Source organism: Camelina sativa, chromosome 15 (genome assembly GCF_030686135.1).
Source record: "Camelina sativa cultivar CO46 ecotype springtype chromosome 15, ASM3068613v1".
Taxonomy (NCBI): domain Eukaryota; kingdom Viridiplantae; phylum Streptophyta; class Magnoliopsida; order Brassicales; family Brassicaceae; genus Camelina; species Camelina sativa.
Window position 1 is genome coordinate 7129171 of NC_141894.1, and position 22797 is coordinate 7151967.

General features: G+C 34.4%; 5 protein-coding genes and 1 pseudogene across 7 annotated transcripts; 4 read left to right on the forward strand and 2 right to left on the reverse strand.

The window, feature by feature from the left end:
* The first annotated feature begins 716 nt into the window (after window positions 1-716).
* Window positions 717-3369, forward strand: LOC104745872 (cytochrome c oxidase subunit 5b-1, mitochondrial). Of its 2 annotated transcripts, none has more exons than XM_010467235.3 (6): window positions 717-1143; window positions 1357-1442; window positions 1651-1701; window positions 2593-2659; window positions 2816-2895; window positions 3039-3369. In XM_010467235.3, the coding sequence occupies exons 1-6, from the start codon at window positions 966-968 to the stop codon at window positions 3105-3107; spliced, it is 531 nt and encodes a 176-aa protein (XP_010465537.1). In that variant the 5' UTR covers window positions 717-965; the 3' UTR covers window positions 3108-3369. The 2 variants fall into 2 exon arrangements, with proteins under 2 accessions (XP_010465537.1, XP_010465538.1); XM_010467236.3 differs by having other exon boundaries at window positions 738-1143; window positions 1360-1442.
* A 5845-nt stretch (window positions 3370-9214) lies between these two features.
* LOC147926334 (glutathione S-transferase T3-like) lies at window positions 9215-10159 on the forward strand. The gene has a single exon (XM_087487021.1). It carries the CDS (start codon window positions 9215-9217, stop codon window positions 10157-10159), a length of 945 nt encoding a protein of 314 aa, XP_087343147.1.
* Window positions 10160-10855: 696 nt separating this feature from the next.
* Window positions 10856-12576, forward strand: LOC147926335 (uncharacterized; annotated as a pseudogene).
* Window positions 12577-16706: 4130 nt separating this feature from the next.
* Window positions 16707-19664, forward strand: LOC104745873 (uncharacterized). 2 transcript variants are annotated; one of them, XM_010467238.3, is made up of 9 exons: window positions 16707-16844; window positions 17897-18008; window positions 18283-18319; window positions 18403-18472; window positions 18566-18670; window positions 18780-18930; window positions 19015-19097; window positions 19196-19289; window positions 19371-19664. In XM_010467238.3, exons 1-9 carry the CDS (start codon window positions 16757-16759, stop codon window positions 19453-19455), a joined length of 825 nt encoding a protein of 274 aa, XP_010465540.2. In that variant the 5' UTR covers window positions 16707-16756; the 3' UTR covers window positions 19456-19664. The 2 variants fall into 2 exon arrangements, with proteins under 2 accessions (XP_010465540.2, XP_010465539.1); XM_010467237.3 differs by lacking the exon at window positions 16707-16844 and adding an exon at window positions 16983-17755.
* Window positions 19641-21318, reverse strand: LOC104745874 (monothiol glutaredoxin-S15, mitochondrial). The gene is made up of 7 exons (XM_087488732.1): window positions 21232-21318; window positions 20998-21140; window positions 20617-20757; window positions 20411-20510; window positions 20212-20278; window positions 19954-20032; window positions 19641-19867 (listed from the first exon to the last, which is right to left on the reverse strand). Exons 2-7 carry the CDS (start codon window positions 21067-21069, stop codon window positions 19817-19819), a joined length of 510 nt encoding a protein of 169 aa, XP_087344858.1. The 5' UTR covers window positions 21070-21140; window positions 21232-21318; the 3' UTR covers window positions 19641-19816.
* Window positions 21319-21670: 352 nt separating this feature from the next.
* LOC104745876 (uncharacterized) lies at window positions 21671-22797 on the reverse strand. Its single transcript, XM_010467242.3, has 2 exons — window positions 22648-22797; window positions 21671-22564 (listed from the first exon to the last, which is right to left on the reverse strand). Exons 1-2 carry the CDS (start codon window positions 22699-22701, stop codon window positions 21917-21919), a joined length of 702 nt encoding a protein of 233 aa, XP_010465544.2. The 5' UTR covers window positions 22702-22797; the 3' UTR covers window positions 21671-21916.

The following is a 22797-nucleotide window of genomic DNA, read 5'->3' on the forward strand; positions in this document are numbered from 1 at the left end:
CAGTATTTATACTATAATATAATTTTCTGGACTATAAAATTGGTTTTTGTTTCTATTTTATTTTTGTAACAAATCTTGTTCGAAAAAGTCCTTATTTCATTTTCTTTTGTGTAAAAACTTGATAATTTGGCAAAACTAACTAAGAAAAATACTAAAATTAAATATCTAACTACTCTAATATTCTCTATATATTTTATAATATATATCATTATTAGAGGTGTATACAATTAATTAGCTCATGGATATCCATCCATTGTATTTTGGTTTTTTTATAAGTAAATATTTTCCGTTGAGAAATAGGCCTAAACATGTAAGATCAACACATTAAAAAATGTTAGACCTTAACTGCCCTACAAAAATAGGTGTGCATAGTGTTCAACCCATTAAGAAATGTGGCCTAAATCCTATTGTCTTTATCTCCTATTATTTCTATAGAAAATATATTTAATATTGTACCATTTTTGTTCATATTATTCAAGTAATCAACCTATATATTATTAAATAATTATTTAGCCACAAGGTGATGAAGCATGTTCTTGCGGCCCGGTTTTAAATACAAATTTTTCGGACCTTTTTCTCCAAATTTTCTAGTAGTTCAACTGGTAAAGTATTGGCTATGATACTAACAGGTAGCAGGTTCGATATCCCAACATAAAAAAGTGTTTAATTACAATTACAAACATTTAAAATGCTTACAATAATTTCATTTTGTACTCATGTGTATAATTATTTCCACTATCTCCGCTTGATATGGAACATAATTTAAAAGGATTGATTGACACGTGCGTACTGTGTGTGTAGTCTCGCACGTACCGGTTTAAGAATCTCTCATTTCCCTGGAAGAAGAAGAAGAAGAGATTCGAAAATAAGAACAAAAAACATTTTGAGGGTTTCACTGAATCCTTCAAAGGTGTGACCTGAGAATCACAACACAAAACCAAACTTTACTCTCTCGACTCGTCACCATGTGGAGAAGAATCGTCTCCTCTCATCTCAAAACCCTAGCCGCCGATGTCGTCGCTGCTTCTCCTCGTCGATCGATAGCCGCCACCGCTAGACCCGTCGGCTTCTACCTCACCGCCAATCGATCAGCCATTTCTGCTTCTTCTTCTGTTTTCTCTCGACATTTCAGCTCCGAATCAGGTGATTTTATAGTTTAAACCGTTTTCAGATCTCGGCGGGATTTTAGATTCAGTTCACCATGGATTTTAGAGGATAGACTTAAATCTGTGTTGGTCTCTTAGATTGGTTTTAATACTCGCGTAGCTGTTGTACTCTTAGATTGCACATTCTGTCTACTTATTTGCTGCGATTTTGTGGTTTGAATGATTGGTTATTACGGTTTGTATGTTGCAGTAGAGACTCCGGCGAAGAAGAAGGTAGAGGATGTAATGCCTATTGCGACTGGACATGAGAAGGAGGAGCTTGAAGCTGAAATGGAGGTGATTCCTTTTTTTTTTTTCTTTTATCTAATGCTATTTAAGATCTGAGTATGATACAAATCTCTTTTTATATAATACAAAGTGATCATCACTTTCACTTCTTTGATAATTTTTTTTCATCAAAATGGAGTATATATGTCTCCTTGATAGTTCTCCAGAGGTTGAGGAAAATTAAATTTTTGGCTTTGTCATTGTTTTCTTGGGATAGGGAAGGAGGCTGCTTGATATTGACTTCCCTGAAGGTCCTTTTGGCACTAAGGTAAGTTTCTGTTACCAGAAAATAGATATATGTCGTGACTCCACATTGAATTCCTTGACCTTATATTTACTGCCAAGTTTACACCTTGTCAATGTTCCTAGGCATGATATAGATTTTAAGTTCATCACTAAATCTCGGGGTATAAGTGAAACAAACCAGGATAGTTCACTTGAATCGACTATAATGTATGGCTGTTTCAATTACCTCAAATATACAAAATAAGCATACGGAAATTTATCTCTTCATCAGCATTGAATTGAGTCCAGGTGGTTTACCGACCTAAATGGATCAACTTGCACCCTTTATTGTGGTCCATAATGTTGCTTCAGCCAGGAGGACTGACATGGCATGCAGCAATCACTGCTTTTGTATCTATTTTCAATCTTGTCTAGCTGTCAGCTAAATCATCTTGATGGTCATTGGTCACATTTCAAGATTTTTTTGTGAATACTGTAATTAGTATTAGTTACCTGAATGAAGCTCTAGCTTGGATTTGAGATTTGGTGAATTAAGAAAATTTCGTTAAGCTGTGTTTGTTAATTTATGATGACTCACAGCCTATGATGCATATGTGCACGATAATGACGAAAAATTTGTGGATGTCACATACAACATGTGCAAGTGTCTGTGGATCGTGAACATTCAGTTCTTAACATACTTAAAGAAGTCTGTCTCCAAAGTACTGAAATCATATAGGAGTATATGAGTGGTGAAGTGAATTTTGCATAGTGTGTAACATAATCTGAGGCATTTGATGTTTTTCAGTTTTCTCATGTCATTTTATCTCTAGAGTGAGCAATTTTTATTTTCTATTGGCTACCAATGGATTCTTTTAACAATTTTGTCACTTTCCTGATACATAAATTTGGATATCAAATTGTGTTACGCTAGGAAGCTCCAGCTATTGTGAAGTCCTACTATGACAAGCGAATTGTGGGATGCCCTGGTGGTGAAGGCGGTAAGCTCATTGTTCTTCACTCTTTGATGGCTTATACTCCCAAGACGTTTACCTATATTCGTTGAATATGTCAAGACACATTATTTACTAATGGTTTATCTAATCCACTAATGTCTAATGGTTTATCTAATCTTGTATTTCTCCTGAAAACTGCAGAGGATGAACACGATGTTGTGTGGTTCTGGCTGGAGAAAGGAAAGTCCTTTGAATGCCCAGTTTGCACTCAGTACTTTGAGGTAAGTTGAACTCGTACCAGATGCTCTAAGCAGTAAAAATCAACCTAAGCCTCATACGAATCTGTAAATAGATTAGAGCAAGAACTCGTTGAACTTCCATTTGAGAAGATTGAATTGGTTATAATATAATGTATGTTTTGCAGCTGGAAGTGGTTGGTCCGGGTGGGCCTCCGGATGGTCACGGTGATGAAGACGATGAGCACCACCACTGATTTTGGCCTCTCCTTTGCCGCGAGTTTTTCTTCTTTTTCATATATTTTAAATTTTTTATGATTGGAATAAAAGAAAAAGAAAAAAGATATCTGCCGTTTGGTGAAACAAAGTTGAAAATATTTTTGATCCTTTTTAGAACAACAATACGCGGTATCAGAGTTTCCCAAAATGCCAAAACTCTTATGACCGTTGTTTTATGTTTGTACTCTTGAATCAGAATCATTCTTGCCTTTTGCTTATTTTATGATTCACCTTTTCAAATGTTTATGGTTCCATGTCTTTTCGTATTGGACGTTTTGATCGTGTCCCTTGATTCCTTGTGAACGGTCATATACTTCTATAGATTTTTTTTTAAAAAATATCAAATTTTCTTCTAACCTTGTTCATTAATTGGTTAAACACTAATTTACTCATGCAATGCACCCAAATTATACTTTCCTTTTTTAAAACTACTAGGTTAGTACCCGCGCTACGCCGCGGGATTATTTCTCATTTTTTAAAAAAAATAATATTTTGTTTTGTGTTTTCTGAAAAACTAATTGTTTTCAGTTTTTTTTGTTATTATTTGTTGCTGCATATTTTAATTTATTATCATTACTTTCAAATCCATTAAATGTATCTTACCGAGTTAAACATTTCATTATATAAACATTGACTACATAAAATTTTGATTACTATGATCAATCTGCTATCGAAATAGATTTAACGCATCCCACTTATAGAATTATTTATTTCTCATTTTATACCCCACCGGATCAATTCCATTTAACTTAACCCATAATTTTATATTTATACATTAATTTCATCTAATTTGTATTAAACATAGACTTTGTATCTACAATATATTTTATGAAAACTACCCTTTCTCTCTTTTTCTAAACTAACTCTTTTTTTCATAAAAAAGACAGTCCTATCTTCACTCTTAAATTTAAATACATATTTACTCTTAAAAAAAGTTGTTTTTAAATTTTCGTGATTTTATATTAACATTTGAAAAGAAGAAAAAGCATTAGGTAGTTTAAAAAAAAAATGATTGTAGATACATTTATTCAAAAACTCTCCTTATTTAAAGTTTTAGTTACTCATATACTTTGTAAAGAAAAGTTAGAATGAAGAATTTCAATTTTGGAATTAAAAGATAGGTTTCAATTTCATCAAGACAATTAGATCCGTTGACGATCTTTATGTAGACTTCATTTAGGAAGGAGCATCTCAGAATGTGCATTAGATTTTTAAAGAGGCTAACTCCTAATTGAAAATCACACGGTTGGTTCGAGACTAACCACAAAAGACAACATATAAACTTTTAGAAAACAACAACATTCAGAGATAATAGATCTAAGCCTCACACTCTCACTTATGCATCGGATAATTTATGAAAGCACTTGACATTTGCGCTGCTGTAGAAGAAGAAGCATCATCCTCCAAAAGTCATTCCCTTGCACAAATCAGAACCTCCACTATCCCGGGCCTCATTGGTGTCTTGTACTTTTCCATTTCTCTTGGTATTTTAACCAAAAAATCCCCAAGTGTGCTTCAAATATGTGATTATTGATTCGCCATCATTGACGTCTTGTACTCATCTAACTCTTTGTTTATCTCTCAAATGCTTCTTTGAAGCGATGACGTTTAAACTTTTCAAGCTGTAGAAGCTTCCTTGAACCAATCACAGCTTCAGCAAATCCACCGATGTCTCCACTGTCGAAATGAAGCAAGTGTTGGGTATGTAATTATCAAATTGGGCTTTATTCAAATGGGCTTTATTACCAAGTTTGGTGTTGTCGTAAATTGTGTTTCGACAAAAGTCTTTCTTCTTAAAAGGAGAAGTCAAGATCGACGGTTTTGCTCTTTGTTGGTTGTAACGGGCAGAGAGATAAGAGATGGCTGAAATCTCTGATAGGAGGTTAGATTTTGTGCATATAAAAATAAGAGTCCAGCCTTCAATTTCATAATGGAAAAGAACTTCTTCTCTTTTCTACTTCTTCGTCTCCTCCTTCTTCTTCTTCTTTTAATTTCTGAGTTTGAGAGTTTCATCTCTTTTGAATTGAGTGCACAGTTCAACTGAGAGCAGAGTAAATCCTGGAGTGAGCCGTCTTGGTTATCTTGCACTGGGATTAGGCGGTTTTTTGCTCAAGTGTAGTAGATTCTCTACGGCTATGCAACTTAAGCTTCTTTGTTCTTTCTTATTTTTTCTGAGTCTGAGTCTGTTCTGATTCCAATTGCAAGTCTCTGATTTGTCTAATTAAATGATGGAGTCCTTTCAGTTTGATATACTCTCCTTTTTATTATTTATCAAAGATTTTCTGAGCTCGATTCTGTGTACTCATCGACAATCTCATACACCTAAGTCTTTGAGTGCCTTATTTTAGTTATATACATCTCGCGTTATGCAACCCCTCTTTTTTAATTCCAACTACCATGATTCCTATGGTTAGAGTTACAGAGAGAGAGAGAGAGTGAATAAAGATAATGACGTGGAAGAAAATAAAGCTTATGTGTAGTAATCGAAATGTTTTAATTGGCTATTCATTTTAACTGATGTGTCAGCACCAGCTTCAATGTTGAGGCTGATGTGTCACACCAGGAATGCAATTAAAAATAGCTAGGTTAGACCCGCGCTACGCCGCGGGATACTTTTTGTAATCAGTTTTAGATATATTTAATTATTAAAAATATATAAAAACTTTAGCAATAGAAATTAAGAAAAAATATAAAAAATAATTCTCATGATTTGAGTAATCAACTAAATTCACAGCAGTCGTTTAATGCTATATTATGCAAGTTAAGCAATAATTAGAAACAAAACTGATACCAAACTGACTCAAAGCACACTAAAAGCATTTCCATTGGCGGAATATTAACAAAGTTAACAAAGTTATAAAAAAAAAGAAAAAAAAAATATATTAACAAAGTTGCCTAAAACATTTTTAATTGTTAATTTTGAATAAAAGTGAAGTTAACAACTTCTTAAAAACTTTTTAATTTTATGGTTCCTAAAATTGAGTTCCTTAATTTAAAATCTTTATTTTGGAAATTATTATAGTATAATAAAGTTTGTTTAATATTTTTAATATTATATATTATAAAAACTTAAAAATGAATATATATTTTTATTAACCCCTAAAAAGAAAAAGCTATAAAGAACGAGATGAAGCTTGACTATTCTTATGATTGTGTAAGCAACAAAGAAGAGATCAGACTATCTCAAAGGAAAGAAAGATCACTTTCACCCTAACCATAACCAAAACCAAAACCGAGATAGGTTTCCGTAGGAAATTCATTTCATAGACCATGATTAATTAGGCCAAAGATGTTGCTACATTTGCATCTGATGAGGATGAATAGGTGCATTGCTGAGAACAGCTCTCATTCTCTTCTGATGACTCGCTAGATGGTCCTTGAGAGACTAATCCAAAGTTCAACATGTTAGCAGGTGCTGTAGCCGGTTCAGGATTCTGGCCTCTAGCATTGTTAACGCTACTTTTTTTTACGTTTCTTTGCTTCTGCAACAAAGCTTCCCACTACAACCTATATCACATCATAAAACAAATGAACATCAAATGATTAAACAGATTGTGATTTAAAAAAACATAATTTTAAACCTCATAAGAATTGATTCCACCAGAATGAGAAGATTGATGAAGCGTCACTCTACAAACTGCACCACTTGCAGAGAGAGTACATATTGTTCTTGACCCTTGATCCGAAAAAGTCATCACCTTTGCCCGATTTCATAATTCAAACGAAGATAATGGTTTGAATTATTGAATATTCAAGTATATACTAATATACATCACGATTCTCAATATGGGTTTCTTTAGAACCTTAGCTAGCCACGTATGTTCTATCCAATGTTACTGCCATATAGTTTTGATAGTTTTCAATTTTAACAGTTTTTGTTTTTGTTTTTGTATTTGTATTTGTGTGCAGTTTAGAATCACTTTAGAATATTAAATTAAAAATACGATTTATATGGTGCACAAAAAAAAACAAATTAAGATTTATATTGTAGACATACAAATCATACAAACATTACTGATTAGTGGCTTCTCATAGATCAGTACAAACAAAGAAAAGAAGGAATCAATCGATAGATAGAAGAAGAGAAAAGAAAGAGAATAAATCGATGTGTCCACCTTGTAAAAAAACAATGACGTGTATTAATCGTTATAATTTGATTGGTTAGTTATTTTTACTGATGTGTCAGCTTCTGCTTTAATACAAAAGCTGATGTGTCATCACCTGGATAGAAACACATCCTACTTTTATTGTATTGATTGTTTACAAAAAGAAGGGAAAAAATAAAATTAACACGGTGAACGAGAGAACGGTGGAGGTCAACATCGAGCCGCTTTTACTAGGCGCAGGTGTTTTTCGATTCATTCCTAATATGGCCAGTGGAGTTTTTTTGGGTTACTCAAGCCATTTCTAAGCCCAAAAGAAAAGAACAATTAAAAGAAATGGCCCACAAAATGCTGGAACCGTTGCCATACGGAGTATCGGAAGGCACAGTGAAGACACGGTACGTGTCAATTTCTAATTGGATTTTATTAAAATATATAACACATTTTTAATTTTTTTTCTCTCATTTTCTTCTTTTCCCCAATCTTTCTCTTTCCTCTCTCTCGACGAAACGGTGAAGAGATCTTGGTCCGTCGCAATCCATGCACGGCTCGCTCAATCCATGGCGATTACAATGATCTCGTCCTCGGAACATATCACCCGAAGATTCGGCGGTCTTCCGGAGATTTCAACTCCTTCTTTTGCCGGCGGATTCGCTGGGATTGTGTTCTTCTATGCCGCTGCCGCATCGTCTCTTGGTCAGGAAGTTCAAGCTAATGAAGTTGTTCTGTATCAGTACGAGGCTTGCCCTTTCTTTAACAAGGTTAAAGGTATCTTTCACATCTCGAAATTTCTGGATCTGATCAGATTTATTTACCATTGAAATTTTATGATTCAATCATGGTTAGAGCTTCAACATAGCGAGTGGTGGTTTTGAATTCGAGTTGGTTCTTGTTGTGTGTGATTTAGTAAGATAGAGATGGTTAGCTTATGTCTTTACTTTGCTGGTTCTTCTGTAGCGTTCTTGGATTTTAACAAGATTAATCTGAGCTCTTAATTAATCTCTAACAGAGTTTTGTACATCTTTGCATTATGTATATATAATTTGGTCTCTATTCCTCACTTCACACCATCGTTGTTGCTTATTATTGTTAGCAATTAACCGATAGACTCTGGTCTAACTTACTTTTATGTCTCTTGTGTTTTAGGATCTCTCCAGTGTTCTTTGTTGTGGGTTTCACGGGATCTTCTCTCGTCCAAAGCGTGAGTTTGCTTTTAAATTTTTCTTGTTGTTTTGTTTACAATTACAGTTTAGTGTTTAATTATTTGTTTAACCACGTTGATGGTTTTAGTTGCAGGTCGTCTCTGTGAATTTGGAGCATCGTCTCCTTCCCCTTTTCTGAGCTTTGGTCTTACTAAGAGGTACCTTCCTTATTGGTCTTCTTACCTTAGTCAGGTACATTCTCCTTTTTTTTTTTTTGTTGTCCCATAGGATAATCTAGTTGTGTTTTGAGTGAAGCGTTTTTGGTTGAAATTTGGTTTGGTTTCTATTAAAAAGAAAATGAACTTGTCTCCATGATTGTATTTGAATATTGTCTTGACTTTAAGGAATCCTTTTTTAAATACTTTTGAAACACTGACATCATATCTTATTAGATATGATAAGATATGATTGACCTAAAAGCTGAAATGCTTTCTGAAAAGTATAAATATAGTGTTATATATACACATGTCTGTTTTGTGATTAAGCTATATTGGATCAAAAAAATTGTATATCTCTAGTAAAATATCCCATACGTATAAGTTTTAACCCAAGTAGAATAGGATTAAATCAAACTTTTTGAGGTGTCTACTCCTAGAGATATACTGAAAAGTGTATATCTCTTTGGTAAACACTCATTACAAACATGAAAACTTTTTCCATGTGTATATTGAGTGTATCTTTCTCGGTCTAACAAACATTTATCTCAATATAAACCCTGACCTTACCATAACCCTCACCTTAATCCTCAACTTGAATAAGCCATTCGCTACTACACCAACAATGGGTTCTAGTAACCGTTTCAATTTTCCTCTGCCTACTTATCTTGATCTCTTGAATTCTCAACAAGGCTCTACTACTCATGAAAATCCTCTTTTTCCTAATTCCACACCACACCCTTCTCAGCCTGTCGAATATATCCCCCAATTCTCTTCTCAGCCTGTCCATTTTAGCACCCCATATGTCACCGAAGAATGTATTGACCTTAGTGTCGATGAGAATGAAGAAGAAGGTGGTAGAGGACTTCGGACAAGGTGGAGTGCCCAGGAGGATATTAATCTCATAAGTGCCTGGTTAAATACCAGTAAAGACCCAGTTGTTAGTACTTTGCAGAAGCTTGATTGCTTCTGGAAAAGAGTTGCCGACTATTTCCAAGAAAATGCACCTGCATCAAGTACAAATACTAGAGGGCCGTCGCAATGTAAGGCTAGGTGGAACAAGATAAACCGCGATGTGAACAAGTTTGTTGGGTGTTACACACAAGCTAGTGCAAGAAAGAAGAGTGGAGAATCTGAAGATGACGTGATATCTGTGGCTCATCAGCTTTTCAAGAATGACCAGAAAAAGCCATTTACTCTAGGGCATTGTTGGAGGGAATTCAAGCATGATCAGAAATGGAACACTGAGGACTCAAGCACTAAAAGGACTAAGCTTGATTCAGACGGACCATACTCACCCAGTTCAACATATGATGGTGATAAACAGAGGCCTCCGGGTGTTAAAGCTTCGAAGAAGAAAGGTAAGAAACCTGCAGTGAGTAATGATGTTGAGGATGTTTCTGCGGCTAAGCTAGATAAGATTATAGCCATGAAGGATAAAGAACAAGAGGCTAAAGATAGGCAAGGCAGAATGAGATTGCTTGAGAGTCTCCTTAACAAGGATGACCTTACACCAGCTCAAGTCATACTAAGAGACAAGCTAACTGATCAAATGTTGATACACACTTAGGTGACATGTTTGGTTCTGATTTTTGTTATGTTTTAGTTCTGATTTTTGTTATGTTTTAGTTCTGATTTCTTTTATGTTTGGTATATGTTTGGTTCGACTTTCATGTTTGGTTGACACACACTTAGGTGACATGTTTGGTTCTGATTTTTGTTATGTTTTAGTTCTGATTTTTGTTATGTTTTAGTTCTGATTTCTTTTATGTTTGGTATATGTTTGGTTCGACTTTCATGTTTGGTTGACACACACTTAGGTGACATGTTTGGTTCTGATTTTTGTTATGTTTTAGTTCTGATTTTTGTTATGTTTTAGTTCTGATTTCTTTTATGTTTGGTATATGTTTGGTTCGACTTTCATATGATCAGTTTCTGATTGGAGCCTTTGTTATGTTTCAGGTTGTTGGGGTCCAGGCGACATGTGAAGCTATTTGTACTCTAGTGAAGGTGGACCTGTTAGTCAAGCTTGTTGTGTTTTGTTGTGTAACCCGTGAAGGTTTTCTAACCCGTGAATGTAGTGTAGCCAGTACGTGAAGTATGTCTTGTAATTTAGTAGTATGCCCTTTGTAATTTAGTAACCCGTGAATGTTGTTTTCATTGTCAAGTTGTAGGATGTCTTTCTTACTCTTATCTATATATATATCGAATCCAGTATTGTTGTACTAATCCTCTCATTCTCATCCTATCTTTCCCTCAAGCAAACTTGAAAATTTTATTTTCTCTTTCTTTCTTGTTCTTCATATATGTCACAAAGTGTAATCATCAACTTCTAATCAGCAACAAGCAACTTTGTTTCTCTTTCTTTCTTGTTCTTCATATATGTCACAAAGCCTAATCACCCATTTTTTTTCTACTACACCAACAATCGTTCTTTGCAACCAAACACATCATTGGGTTACACTAAACCAATCTAAAATCCAAAGACCCAAAAAAGACTTAACCCCAAACCAAAATACCTTTTGAAAAGTATATTCCCAATATTGTCAACAAAATGTCACATTGGAGTTCTGATCAAGAAATTGATGAAATTGTGGAGGAGGAAGTTGACAGTATAGTAGAGGAGATTCAGTACCAGTACACCCATACAGAAGAACCACCAGCTCCAGTTTTAAGAAGAAGGCACATTGACAGAGACCGGGAAGGAGGACACATTCAGTTGTGGAATGATTATTTTAGTGAGAATCCGACTTACACTCAAGTATGTTTCGTCGTCGATTCAGAATGAACAAACCGTTATTCTTGCATATTGTTAATAGTATTGAAAATGGAATCCCGTACTTCAAACAAAAACGAGATGCAACTGGAAGGCTCGGTCTTTCTGCACTTCAAAAATGTACGGCAGCTATTCGTATGATGGCATACGGAAATGCGGCAGATGAAATGGATGAATATCTACGACTCGCTGACACCACTGCGCAAAAATGCCTTGAAGAATTTGTTGGCGGAGTTGTAAATCTTTTTGGAGATGAGTACCTCAGAAGGTCTACAGCGGAAGACCTCCAACGATTATTGAATATTGGAGAATATCGTGGTTTCCCCGGAATGATAGGAAGCATAGACTGTATGCACTGGGAGTGGAAGAATTGTCCGACAGCATGGAAAGGACAGTATTCACGTGGATATGGAAAACCGACAATCGTACTAGAGGCTGTGGCATCGCAAGATTTATGGATTTGGCACGCTTTTTTCGGACTACCATGTACATTAAATGATATCAATGTTTTGGACCGATCACCAGTGTTTGATGATATACTAGAGGGTCGAGCTCCGAGAGTTAACTACGTTGTCAATGGACGGCAATACAAAATGGCATACTACCTCACTGTCGGTATCTATCCCAAATGGGCAACTTTCATCCAATCAATTACACTTCCACAGGGTCAAAAAAACCAACTCTTTGCTCAATATCAAGAAGCATGCCGAAAAGATGTAGAGCGTGCATTTGGAGTATTGCAGGCTCGATTTGCAATCGTCAAGAATCCCGCACTTTTTTGGGATAAAGGAAAAATAGGCAAGATAATGAGAGCATGTATCATATTGCATAACATGATAGTGGAAGACGAACGACATGAATACAATTTCTACGATCCATCAGAGTTTTATCAGGGAGAAGGAAGTGGAACTTCTCAAGTGGATTTATCAATTTCTAGAGATAGGCCAACGATTTTCAATAATATGATGGCCATTTGAAATGACGTTCGGGATCCAATAATGCATGACCGTCTTAAAAAAGACTTGATTGAGCATATCTGGCAAAAATTTGGTGGGATGCAACAGTAGAACGAATTTCATTTCTTCTATTACAATTTATATTTGTGTATTTTCCCTGATTTTGTAAAATATGTTTAATATTTCTGAATTCTGTAAAATATGTTTGTTTTCCTTTTAAATGTAATATTAGTAATTAATATAACTTATTTCTCATTTTAAATTTATTTAAATTTGCAAATTAGTAAACAATAGTTATAAAAAATATATTTGAGTAATTAAGGAACCTATGAAAGTTACTCTAATGGAAGAATAAATTTTGATAAGTACTTAGTGGGTTGCTATGATTAGATTAATAATAATTATATGATTAATTTATTTGAGAGTAACCCATATGGGTTACTCCACTGCCCATGGTCGTCTCTCTCAATTATTTTCTCAAAGGTTAACCAAGCTAAAACCAAATTTTACTTGGTTTATAGAAGACGAAATCATGCATATTTGTTTGTATTTCAAAATTGTGTTAATTTAGCTTATTTATTTCAAACTACGTTTTTTGTTTTCAGTTCATCATTAACTTTCGTACTTATAAAATATTAGTGTGTTTTCATTGCAAAATTACCAACAGTGTGAAACTAAAAGCGAAACCTAACAAGCTATTTAAAAAATAGATGAATTAAGATAAAATAAACAAAGAAACAAAGTATAGCGCTGTCGGAAATACCCGAGGAATATATTCCAAACAATGGTGTCTTATTAAAACTAAAGTAAAAACTCTAAAGAAAAAAAAGAACGTCTGATTTCAATATTCAGTTTCTACTTAAGACAAATCACCAAAATATAAAGTTATTCTCTTAATGTTCGACATAGCTTTCCTGCTCTCATTACAAATCCTGATCTCGTTTTTCAATTTCAAGCATGCATGTAAATTACATGATGTGATGTATGATGATGCATACACATACATCTGATTTTTCTACGTCAATAACATATATATATTTTATGCGTTCATATAAATTCATGTTTCTAGTGGTGTTTGTGTGAAGTTAGAGTATACGTATTACGTAGTGTACTAGGGTGGACAAATCCTATTACACCGTCACCACTTATGCGTTTTAATAAAATGGTAACAGTGTAACACGTACAGTATATTGTTTAGCTGACTAATATACACGTGTTTAATATTCTATTTATCTTAATTTATAGTCGGTGTTCATATACTTATGGTTTTTCTTTTTCTTTTGTCACGAGTGTTCATATCGTATGTTTAAGGACATCTTTAATTGTATAATTAGGCACGCTGATTATTCTCCCACGTGGCTCTCCGATTTCTGATGTACAGTAGCTGTTTTGTCAAATTATGAAAAAGTTAAAAAAGACATAGTATTATGCATTGTTCAACAAAGCGGTCTAGGCGGTCGCCTAGGCGCCATCTAGGCGCTAGACGCTCAACAGACGCCTAGATGACCGCTTAGACCGTATAAAAATTACATAATATTATTTTAATATATATTTTTTTATTTTTAACTAAATATAATTAAATTTTTAAGTTTTATATTCATATACATATTTATAAATGGTCATATGTCATTAATCTAAATTAAATAAATGTATTTTTACTAATTATAGTTTATAAATTATTATTATTTATTTATTCTAACATATTTTTTACATATAATATTTTTTAATGTAAACGCCTAAACCGCCTTAAAACACCTAAACCTTGACTAGTCGTTCTAGGTGCTAGGCGCTGGATCACCACCCACATACCGCCTAGCACTTTCTTGAACACTGGTATTATGTTAGATACGTTTACCATTTTATTCATATATATACATGACATTAATTTTCTTTTCAATGGAAACAAATAAAAAAATCAGTCTCTAAATGTTAGTATTATTGATAACATCATGTTAGTGCTGAAAATTTATGCAAGGGATGAATATACGATTGTAACAACATCAACTGCCATTTGTCCTCCAGTTAAAGGATTAATACAAAACTCGTTTGGTTGCAGAAAAAATTCAATGTGATATAATTAAGTTATGTGAAATACTTTATCCCCAACTATGTATTAACATATTCAAAGTCTATCCATACAGCTACGGCCTACGGGACACTTCATCCTTCACTATTTTAACTCACTTGCTAGTTGCTACTACTTGTTCTTTTCTATAGTATCTTTTATTGAATAATTAATCTATATATAAATTAACTTATCAAGGTTGTATAGAAAATTATAAAGTGATCTGAAATGTAGTAACCTATGAGTATATCACACACATAAAGAAAACCCTATACAACCTATTTTTGTATACAACAGACAAAGCTACGAAGGCATCGCGTATCTTGTAATAATTATAATCATTGTACTGTTTTCATAAAACTAAAAAGAAATACTCATTGTACTATGCAGAAATATATACTCTTTTAAACTAGAAAGCAAAAAAGAAAAAAAAAATACCTTTCTTTGCGAGTATTATATTCATCAATTCTACTTATATATAAGAATAAACTGATCATGTTGATATTTATTTTTATTTCTAAATGGTATTAAAATTAACCATGCATAAATATATCAGTGTTGATCACATAATGGTCCATTTGTTTTTTTATTAAATAAAATTTAGTATTAAGATTGGTACGAGAAAAATATATAATAAGTAATGATACAATTCTCTCTGAAAACATGCTATTTTAATATGAGTCTTTTATTTTTTTGGTCGGCAGAAAGAAAAATAAAAAATGAAGCTTTAGAGTACATATTCTCTAATCGATGGAATTATGCAAGTCATATTAAGAAACGAAAAAAAAAATTGCAAAAACTTAAGTCTTTATGGGTTTTGTTAGCCCTTCATCCTACGAACGAACGAACGATATAATAGTATATACCTTTTTTAATCCAAAAATTAGCAAACTAAGAGTGTAGTGCTTAAAGCATCTATTTTCTTGTTTTCTGTCAATTAACAAAAATGTAATGTAAATACTTTTTATAACCAATCGTTTCTAATCTGGTTGACTATTCACGACCAATTGAAGAGTTTTGAATTCTTAATATAATCGGTGGGTCACTAAAAGAGTTGACCAGCCTAAAGCTAAAAAACATAAAATCGCAAAATATAAATTATATTGCAAAGTTGTTGACCTTTGTTAAAAGTTGTGTAATCTGATGGCGTCATAAGTCACTACTAAGAAAAATGTTAAGTAATGTCAACAATCAAATATTTCATATTTTTTTTGGGCAGAACCATTTGCTTTAAATAAAGCATAGATTATAAATAGTTTATGCGAAAATAGAAAAAACAGAAGGAGTATATATGTATGTAATCATAAATTACACTAGTCGTCGATTATAAATGAAAATATAATTAAGTAGCAAACTAACAGTTGATATCTTTCTTCACGGAAGATTATTAAGTAATCATTTTGGAAGATAAATTAGTAATCATTTCGTAAAATCTATGAAGATTCTTTGGAAAAGGAGACGAAAAAGGCAATTATTACGCGTATCCATGTAATGTAACCATGTTCACCTGATCTTTAATTTCATGTTATGGTCTTAATTAACTTGACCTTTTTTTTTTCTGACTTACTTGACTTACTTCACAATGTAACGTGTTTATTTGTTGGTTGTTATAGGCAAATTTCATTTCAATATGTAAAAATGAAATTACACTATCATAGTTTTTTGGGTATCATGAATTTGAGTGAAAGAGAAATTTCTGAGTCATAAAAAAGGTGTATGATGTGCTGAGACCCATTCCGATATCATCATCAAACTTTAGGTGACTTCCACCAAATCTCTTTATCGTAAACGATTAAACACGCATGTGATGGTGGAATTGGAATGGTTGAAAATTCGAGTCTAAAGACTTACGTAAACTCGCAAAACGATATTTATATAACTTAGGGTGATCCAGGTCGAACTTTTAGGTGATCATATCAAATATTAATGTAAACGTTACTTTTTTTTTTTCACTGAAAATATATTGATAAGAAGTAGGATACAAAACGCCCAAAAAGGGAAACTAAAGCCGACGGACGACATAATGTCCCCGGAAACAACAGCCGAAGGAAGAAGAGATTTCCCCGAAAACTAAATCCCATACAAGGGAAACGATAAAAACTAGAAATACAACTCAGAACTTTTAAACTCAAATCGAAAGAGCACATAACCTTGCAACAAGAACAAAAGCAAAATGACTTTTAGGTGATCATATCAAATATTAATGTAAACGTTACATCTTATCAAATATTTAGAACATAATAATGTCAAATACATTTTTTTTATGTAATATAGATATAGATATAGTACGAAGGAAATGACATATAGGTGAAAATGAGTGGGCTCGCAATCGTCACCCACTTTGATGGACAAAAACAAAGAAAGAGAGTAATGAAAGAAGCGTTGAAGGAAGTAGAGAAAAGATCAAAAGCTTGTTTTGGTTTTATCGCTGTTGCTGCTCCCTCCCACATGAATCCAGGTTGGTCACACACTATATGTTTCTTACGTATCATCATTACTACATACACTACACTCTCACTCAGTGCTCTGAGATTTCACAAATCCAAGAACCCTAAAAAATATATATAAAACCTTAAAGATAATTCCATTGTCCATTGTGTAATGCAAATCCCCAAAATTTTAGTCCCGTTTTTTTTTCTTGTAAAACTTGTAAAAGTTTCAGACTTTTTAAGCTTTCTGGTTAATGGGTATCTATCAATCATCTCACTTTTTTCATATATATATTTCATTAAACAAATGATTGAACAAGTAGATTTTTTAATTTTTCATTTGTTTTCTTTCTTGATCTTTTGCAATTTTGGATTATGCTCTCATGTTTCTAGTAATATACTTTGTGTTATATATATTGAATTAATATTCTTTTACGCGGAAGTGTTATTTTTTTTTTCTTCCACTGCCCACAAGGCATTGATTCTCTCTTTCTCTCTCTCTCTCTATCTCTCTCTCTCCTCTGTGTAGTTTTGCAGCTAGCTCTGCTCTGGTTTTGATTTTGATTCCTTGTGTTCCCAAAAAGATTTATTTCTTTTGTTTTTTATAAAGGAAAAAAGAAGAAATTGATTTCATCTTTCCATGGATGCCTTCTCTTAGTAGTATTAGTTTTTTTTGTGTGTGTGTGTGTGTAGCTGTTGTACACATTTAACATCCCATAGTTAATGATTCAGATTCACATCTCTTTTCTTTTTATTCCCCCCTTCCCTCTCACCATCACACCTCCATATTTTGCTCTATAAATACACATTTCCCCTCCCTTACCTTCTTATATTATATTTTCCTTCATTGTGTGTGTTGTTTTGATATTTCAAGTTCTCTCTACCAAAGTCTGCAAAGTTTGAACAACAATGAGCTATTCTCATCAAAGCATGGGTTCTGGTTTGTTTCTTCTTCTTGTTTGCATGTTTATATTAGTGGTTTTGGTGTGAGTTTTATGAAGTGTGTTGATGTGTGCTTGTTAACTCTGTTTTTTTTTTGTGATTACTCTGCTTGAATATGTTTGTGGCAAAATCTTTGAAGGTAGTAGAAGTACAAGGGGATATGAGTTTGGAAGGACTTATGTTGTGAGGCCTAAAGGAAAGCACCAAGCTACTATTGTTTGGTTGCACGGTCTTGGAGACAATGGCTCTAGGTAATATAATATTCTCTCACTTGTCTTTTTCTTATGATCAAAGTTATTAAAGAAAGTTTTATACACTTAAAGTCATACTTGTCAAAACAGTGCCCAAATGACTTAAAAGATATCAAAACAAACTGTTTTACATTTCCCTCTGTTAGTTGAACAATTGAAGTATTAATGTGCATCAAAACTTCAAGTCTTTGCTTTAATTGACACTACAAAAAAAAATAAAAGGAGCTTTCCCAAAGATATTAACCTCTCACTTTTGTCTCTGTTCTCTCTGCAGCTCGTCTCAGCTCTTAGAGAGCCTACCTCTTCCAAACGTAAGGATTCACTTGGAAGTAATTTTCTTTAGTACTAAAACTCTCATTGTAAGGTTCTGATAAAAGACTTATGTTATACACAGATAAAATGGATTTGTCCAACTGCTCCTTCGCGTCCTGTTTCGCTTCTTGGTGGATTCCCTTGCACTGCTTGTAAGATCATTTAGCTTATCTGAAGTTCATTAAAACATTCATTGTAAACGAGTGATTACTAAAATCAACAAAACCAACTTCTTTGCTTCTCAGGGTTTGACGTGGGAGAAATTTCTGAGGATCTTCATGATGACATAGAAGGCTTAGATGCTTCAGCTGCACATATTGCTAACCTCTTGTCAACTGAACCAACAGATGGTAAGCCAACCAACATTTGTATATATCTTCATTCCTTTCTCGCCTCCTCAATATTATCCATCACAATCTCTACCTTAGCTTGAAGATGTTTTTTAATGGTTTGTGTCAGTCAAAGTTGGGATAGGAGGCTTTAGTATGGGTGCAGCAATAGCTCTCTATTCCACGACGTGCTATGCTCTTGGACGTTATGGAAATGGACATCCTTATACTATAAACCTACGAGCAACTGTAGGACTTAGTGGTTGGCTTCCTGGTTGGAGGTACTTATATATTCTTTCAACCTTTTCATGTCACTAGCTAGTTAACAGAGACTAAATAATAGAAGCTTAATCATAACAATGCAGGAGCTTAAGGAGCAAGATAGAAAGTTCGAATGAGGTTGCAAGACGTGCTGCATCAATGCCAATCATACTTGCACATGGAACTTGTATGTGTACATATCATTCTATGATTTACAGTTTAAAGATCAATCACCTAAGAACAATCTGATTTTGTTTCTTCTCTTGATGTGTTTTTTTGTTGCAGCGGATGATGTAGTGCCTTATCAATTTGGAGAAAAATCTGCTCAAACACTTGCCATGGCTGGATTCCGACAAGTTATGTTCAAACCATATGAAGGGTAAATGTTTTAACCAAGTATAGACCAAAGTTATCACTCTAATTTGTTCTACTGTTTTGGTCTGACATTCTGATTCTGCAGGCTTGGTCACTATACAGTTCCTAAAGAAATGAATGAGGTGGTTCACTGGCTCGCCTCAAGGCTTGGTCTCGAGGGCTCGCGTTAAACTCTGCACGCCATCTTCTAAGCATCTATAGCGGCGCTATTATACAATGGTGTAGAATATTATATATAAGGGGGGTGGGTGGGTGGGGGGGTTTCTTGGGGTATACGGTATTTTTCATGTTTCTGACTGTTTTGTGATTTTATTCATGCTTTTCCGTTGTTCGATTCTTGATTATGAATAATAAATAAATAAAAAGGCTCCTTATGCTCTATATTTGTCCCCTTTTGTTCATGCCAAATCCAAAGATTTTGAGTTTCTGAGACATTGATTTATTGTCGTACATCAAAGACATTTCTTATAAAAAAGAAGGAACAAAAACATAATAACTTCATTCATCAGTCAGCATAACGTCCGCCTTGGATCAGTCTTGGTTTCCGGAGACGTCTTTAAGCTTCTGCTCCAATTCACCTTCCTGTAATTTGTAATTGGGACTTGTGATCAAAGAAACACAATGAAAAAGGGAAAAGACAAAAAAGGTCTGGTTTAGGTGAAACTAACCTTGTGCATGTTAAGAATGATGTCTGAGCCGCCAATGAACTCTCCCTTAATGAAGATCTGTGGAAACGTAGGCCAGTGGCTGCACAGAAAGTTTTTGTTCAAACGGGGGGTCTAGATCATATAGCAAGATTAAGAAAGTGAACTGTAAAGAGCTACTACAACAAAGCCAAGCTAATTATCAAGGCTTAAAAAAAAAAGAACTGAGAATGAGATTAGACAGCTCTATTAATGAAACTTCTATAGAGTACACATACTCACCTGAAGGATTTCACAGCGGTTTTCAACTCTGGGTCTTCTAGAATGTTTCTAGAACTGATAGGAACATCTAAAGAAAGAGTTCACAAGATAGCATCATCAGAACTCAGAAACCATTAGTACTAAAACAAAAGTTCTAAAGAAGGGCCCAACACAAACAACACACACAAATCACAGAAGGCTTCAGAGCTCAATCACTTACTGTATTGTTGCAAAACTCTGACGGCAAGTGAGCTAAACCCACACTGAGGAGATTCAGGAACACCTTTCATGTAAATCATAACAGGATTATCCTTAACATCCTAAACAACCCAAAAAGCTAAACAGCATTAGCCAGATCAAGAAATCAAAATCCCTAAAAACACAAACATTCAACTTAAAAAAATCTAGAAAAGCTAGAGACTTTACATTCTCAACGATATCTTTAAGTGAGTCCGTAGAACCAGAAGGGACTTTTTGTGTAGGCTTGAAATCATCATGTGTGTCTGAATCACTTGACACTGTAGATGAGTATCTCATCACCCCATTTTGGTAAGCTGATGCAGATGCCTACAAACAGAAACCACATGATCATTCTCTATTCAAAACCAATTCTAATTCACTGAATTCCAAAATCAAATTCCTAATTCTAGTCTAATCCGGTTAACTTAACAGAAGGATCTGAGCTCGAATGCTATATTAAAAAAAAATCCAACCTTTAAGTGATTTAAGATAAGAAAAGAGAAAACTTGATTCACAAAACAAGAGATAATATCAATTGAAGAAAAGGGTTTATGAGAGAAATCTAACCAATCTGCTAGAACGAACAGCCTGGAGGTTAGCGATTCCTTTCATAAGTCTGCTCGATAAAGAAGCTGCCATCTCTCTGATTCTGAATCACGTAGATTTAATTCAACCGACTCAAAACTGTTCCACGATGTTTTGATCTAACTCTGTTTTAGGAAAACTATATGAAGATTCAAGAACAGAGAAAGAGAAGACGATGTGTTGATTTCTTCACCAGAAAACTAATGAATGACTCACCCAAAAAAAATTCGTAGCTACGAGGAGGACCGCTTCTCTTCCGCGAGTGAACCGACCACCACAAGAACGACGTCGTGTTCATAACTCATTAACCCTAATGTGTTTATTGATAGTATACGATGTCGTTTTGGGGTTGTGACTCACCGAAGCGTTGACTTGTTGATTTTTTTGGGTTCGTTTATTATTTGATTTCTTCGGTTTAGATAAATTACTATTCAACTCTTTTCGTTTGGTTTTATCTCATTTTTTGATAAAAGAAAGTCAGTATCTAGACAATAAACTGAATTAATTTTTTTTCCGATAAAATGTTGTTAGATTTTCAAATTTATCATTATCTTTAAGAATAAATTGATTCATTTTAATCGGTTTGGTTTAAAATGCTAGATCGGTTACAAAGACAATATCGCTTGAATACCATTATACCAAGTGGACCGGGATGTGTATATTAATAGCTGTTTTTTATTACTTCAACAAAAATACAGGACACAAGAAGTTGTAGAAGACGGGATCAAATCTAAACTTATTATTGGCTGGAAATTAGTAGTCTCCAGGATCACCGTCACAACAAGAAGCACAACGGAATCACAAAACACAAAGACGAAACGGAAATTACAAAACAACACAACACAGAATTCAAAAGACCAACAAACTTTTAAAAGACACTTATCAAATTGTTCTCTCTAGCTCACTTCCTCTGGTAAGTCTGATGAGTCGGATCAGTGGTCCTAGTAGTTGCAGTAGTAGTCGTAGTACTTCCTGGGAAATGCTCTTCCTCTGTAGCCATCCCAAAGGTGTGCTTCACCGCATCAGCTGCACCCATAGCCATTTGCTTCACTTGCTCACCGGTCTGGCTCAAGAACCCACCGGTCTTGTCTCTACCAGCTTCAGCCGTCTCTTTTGTGTACTGAGCCGCACCTTGAGCGGTCTCCTTTGTGTACTGAGCAGCGTCTTGAGCCTTGTTCTTTATGGCTTCGCCTGTCTCCGACATGTAGCTCCCGGTCTTGTCTTTCGCCTCGCGAGCTTTGTCGCCGGCTTGAGAAGTCTTTTCTTTTGCTGCTTGAGCCGTGTCATGGGCCTTCTGTTGGGCAGTTTGCGCAGTTTGAGATGACTTATCTTTTGCTGCCTGAGCCGTCTCATGAGCCTTCTGTTGGGCAGTTTGCGCAGTTTGAGATGACTTATCTTTTGCTGCCTGGGCTGTCTCATGAGCCTTCTGTTGGGCCGTTTGTGCTGTTTGAGAAGTCTTATCTTTCGCTGATTGAGCAGTCGCTTGAGTCTTGTCCCTTCCTTCCTCAGCCTTGTCCCTCATTGTTCCCATAGCTTGTCCAGTCTTCTCCTGTTATTACACAAACATATCCTTTTACAACTGGTGAAAATAAAATGTGTTTTAACATAATTACATGTATGTATTGTTATTACCTGGGCCTTGCCTCTGGTTTCACCAGCTCTGTAGCTCTGTTGGTTGGAAGCCATTTTGCTTAAGAAATGAAAACGACACTAGATAGGTTCTTAAAGCTTTTTTTTTTTTTTTTTGTGAAATTGTTTGATGTTGTAGTAGAAACTGTATTT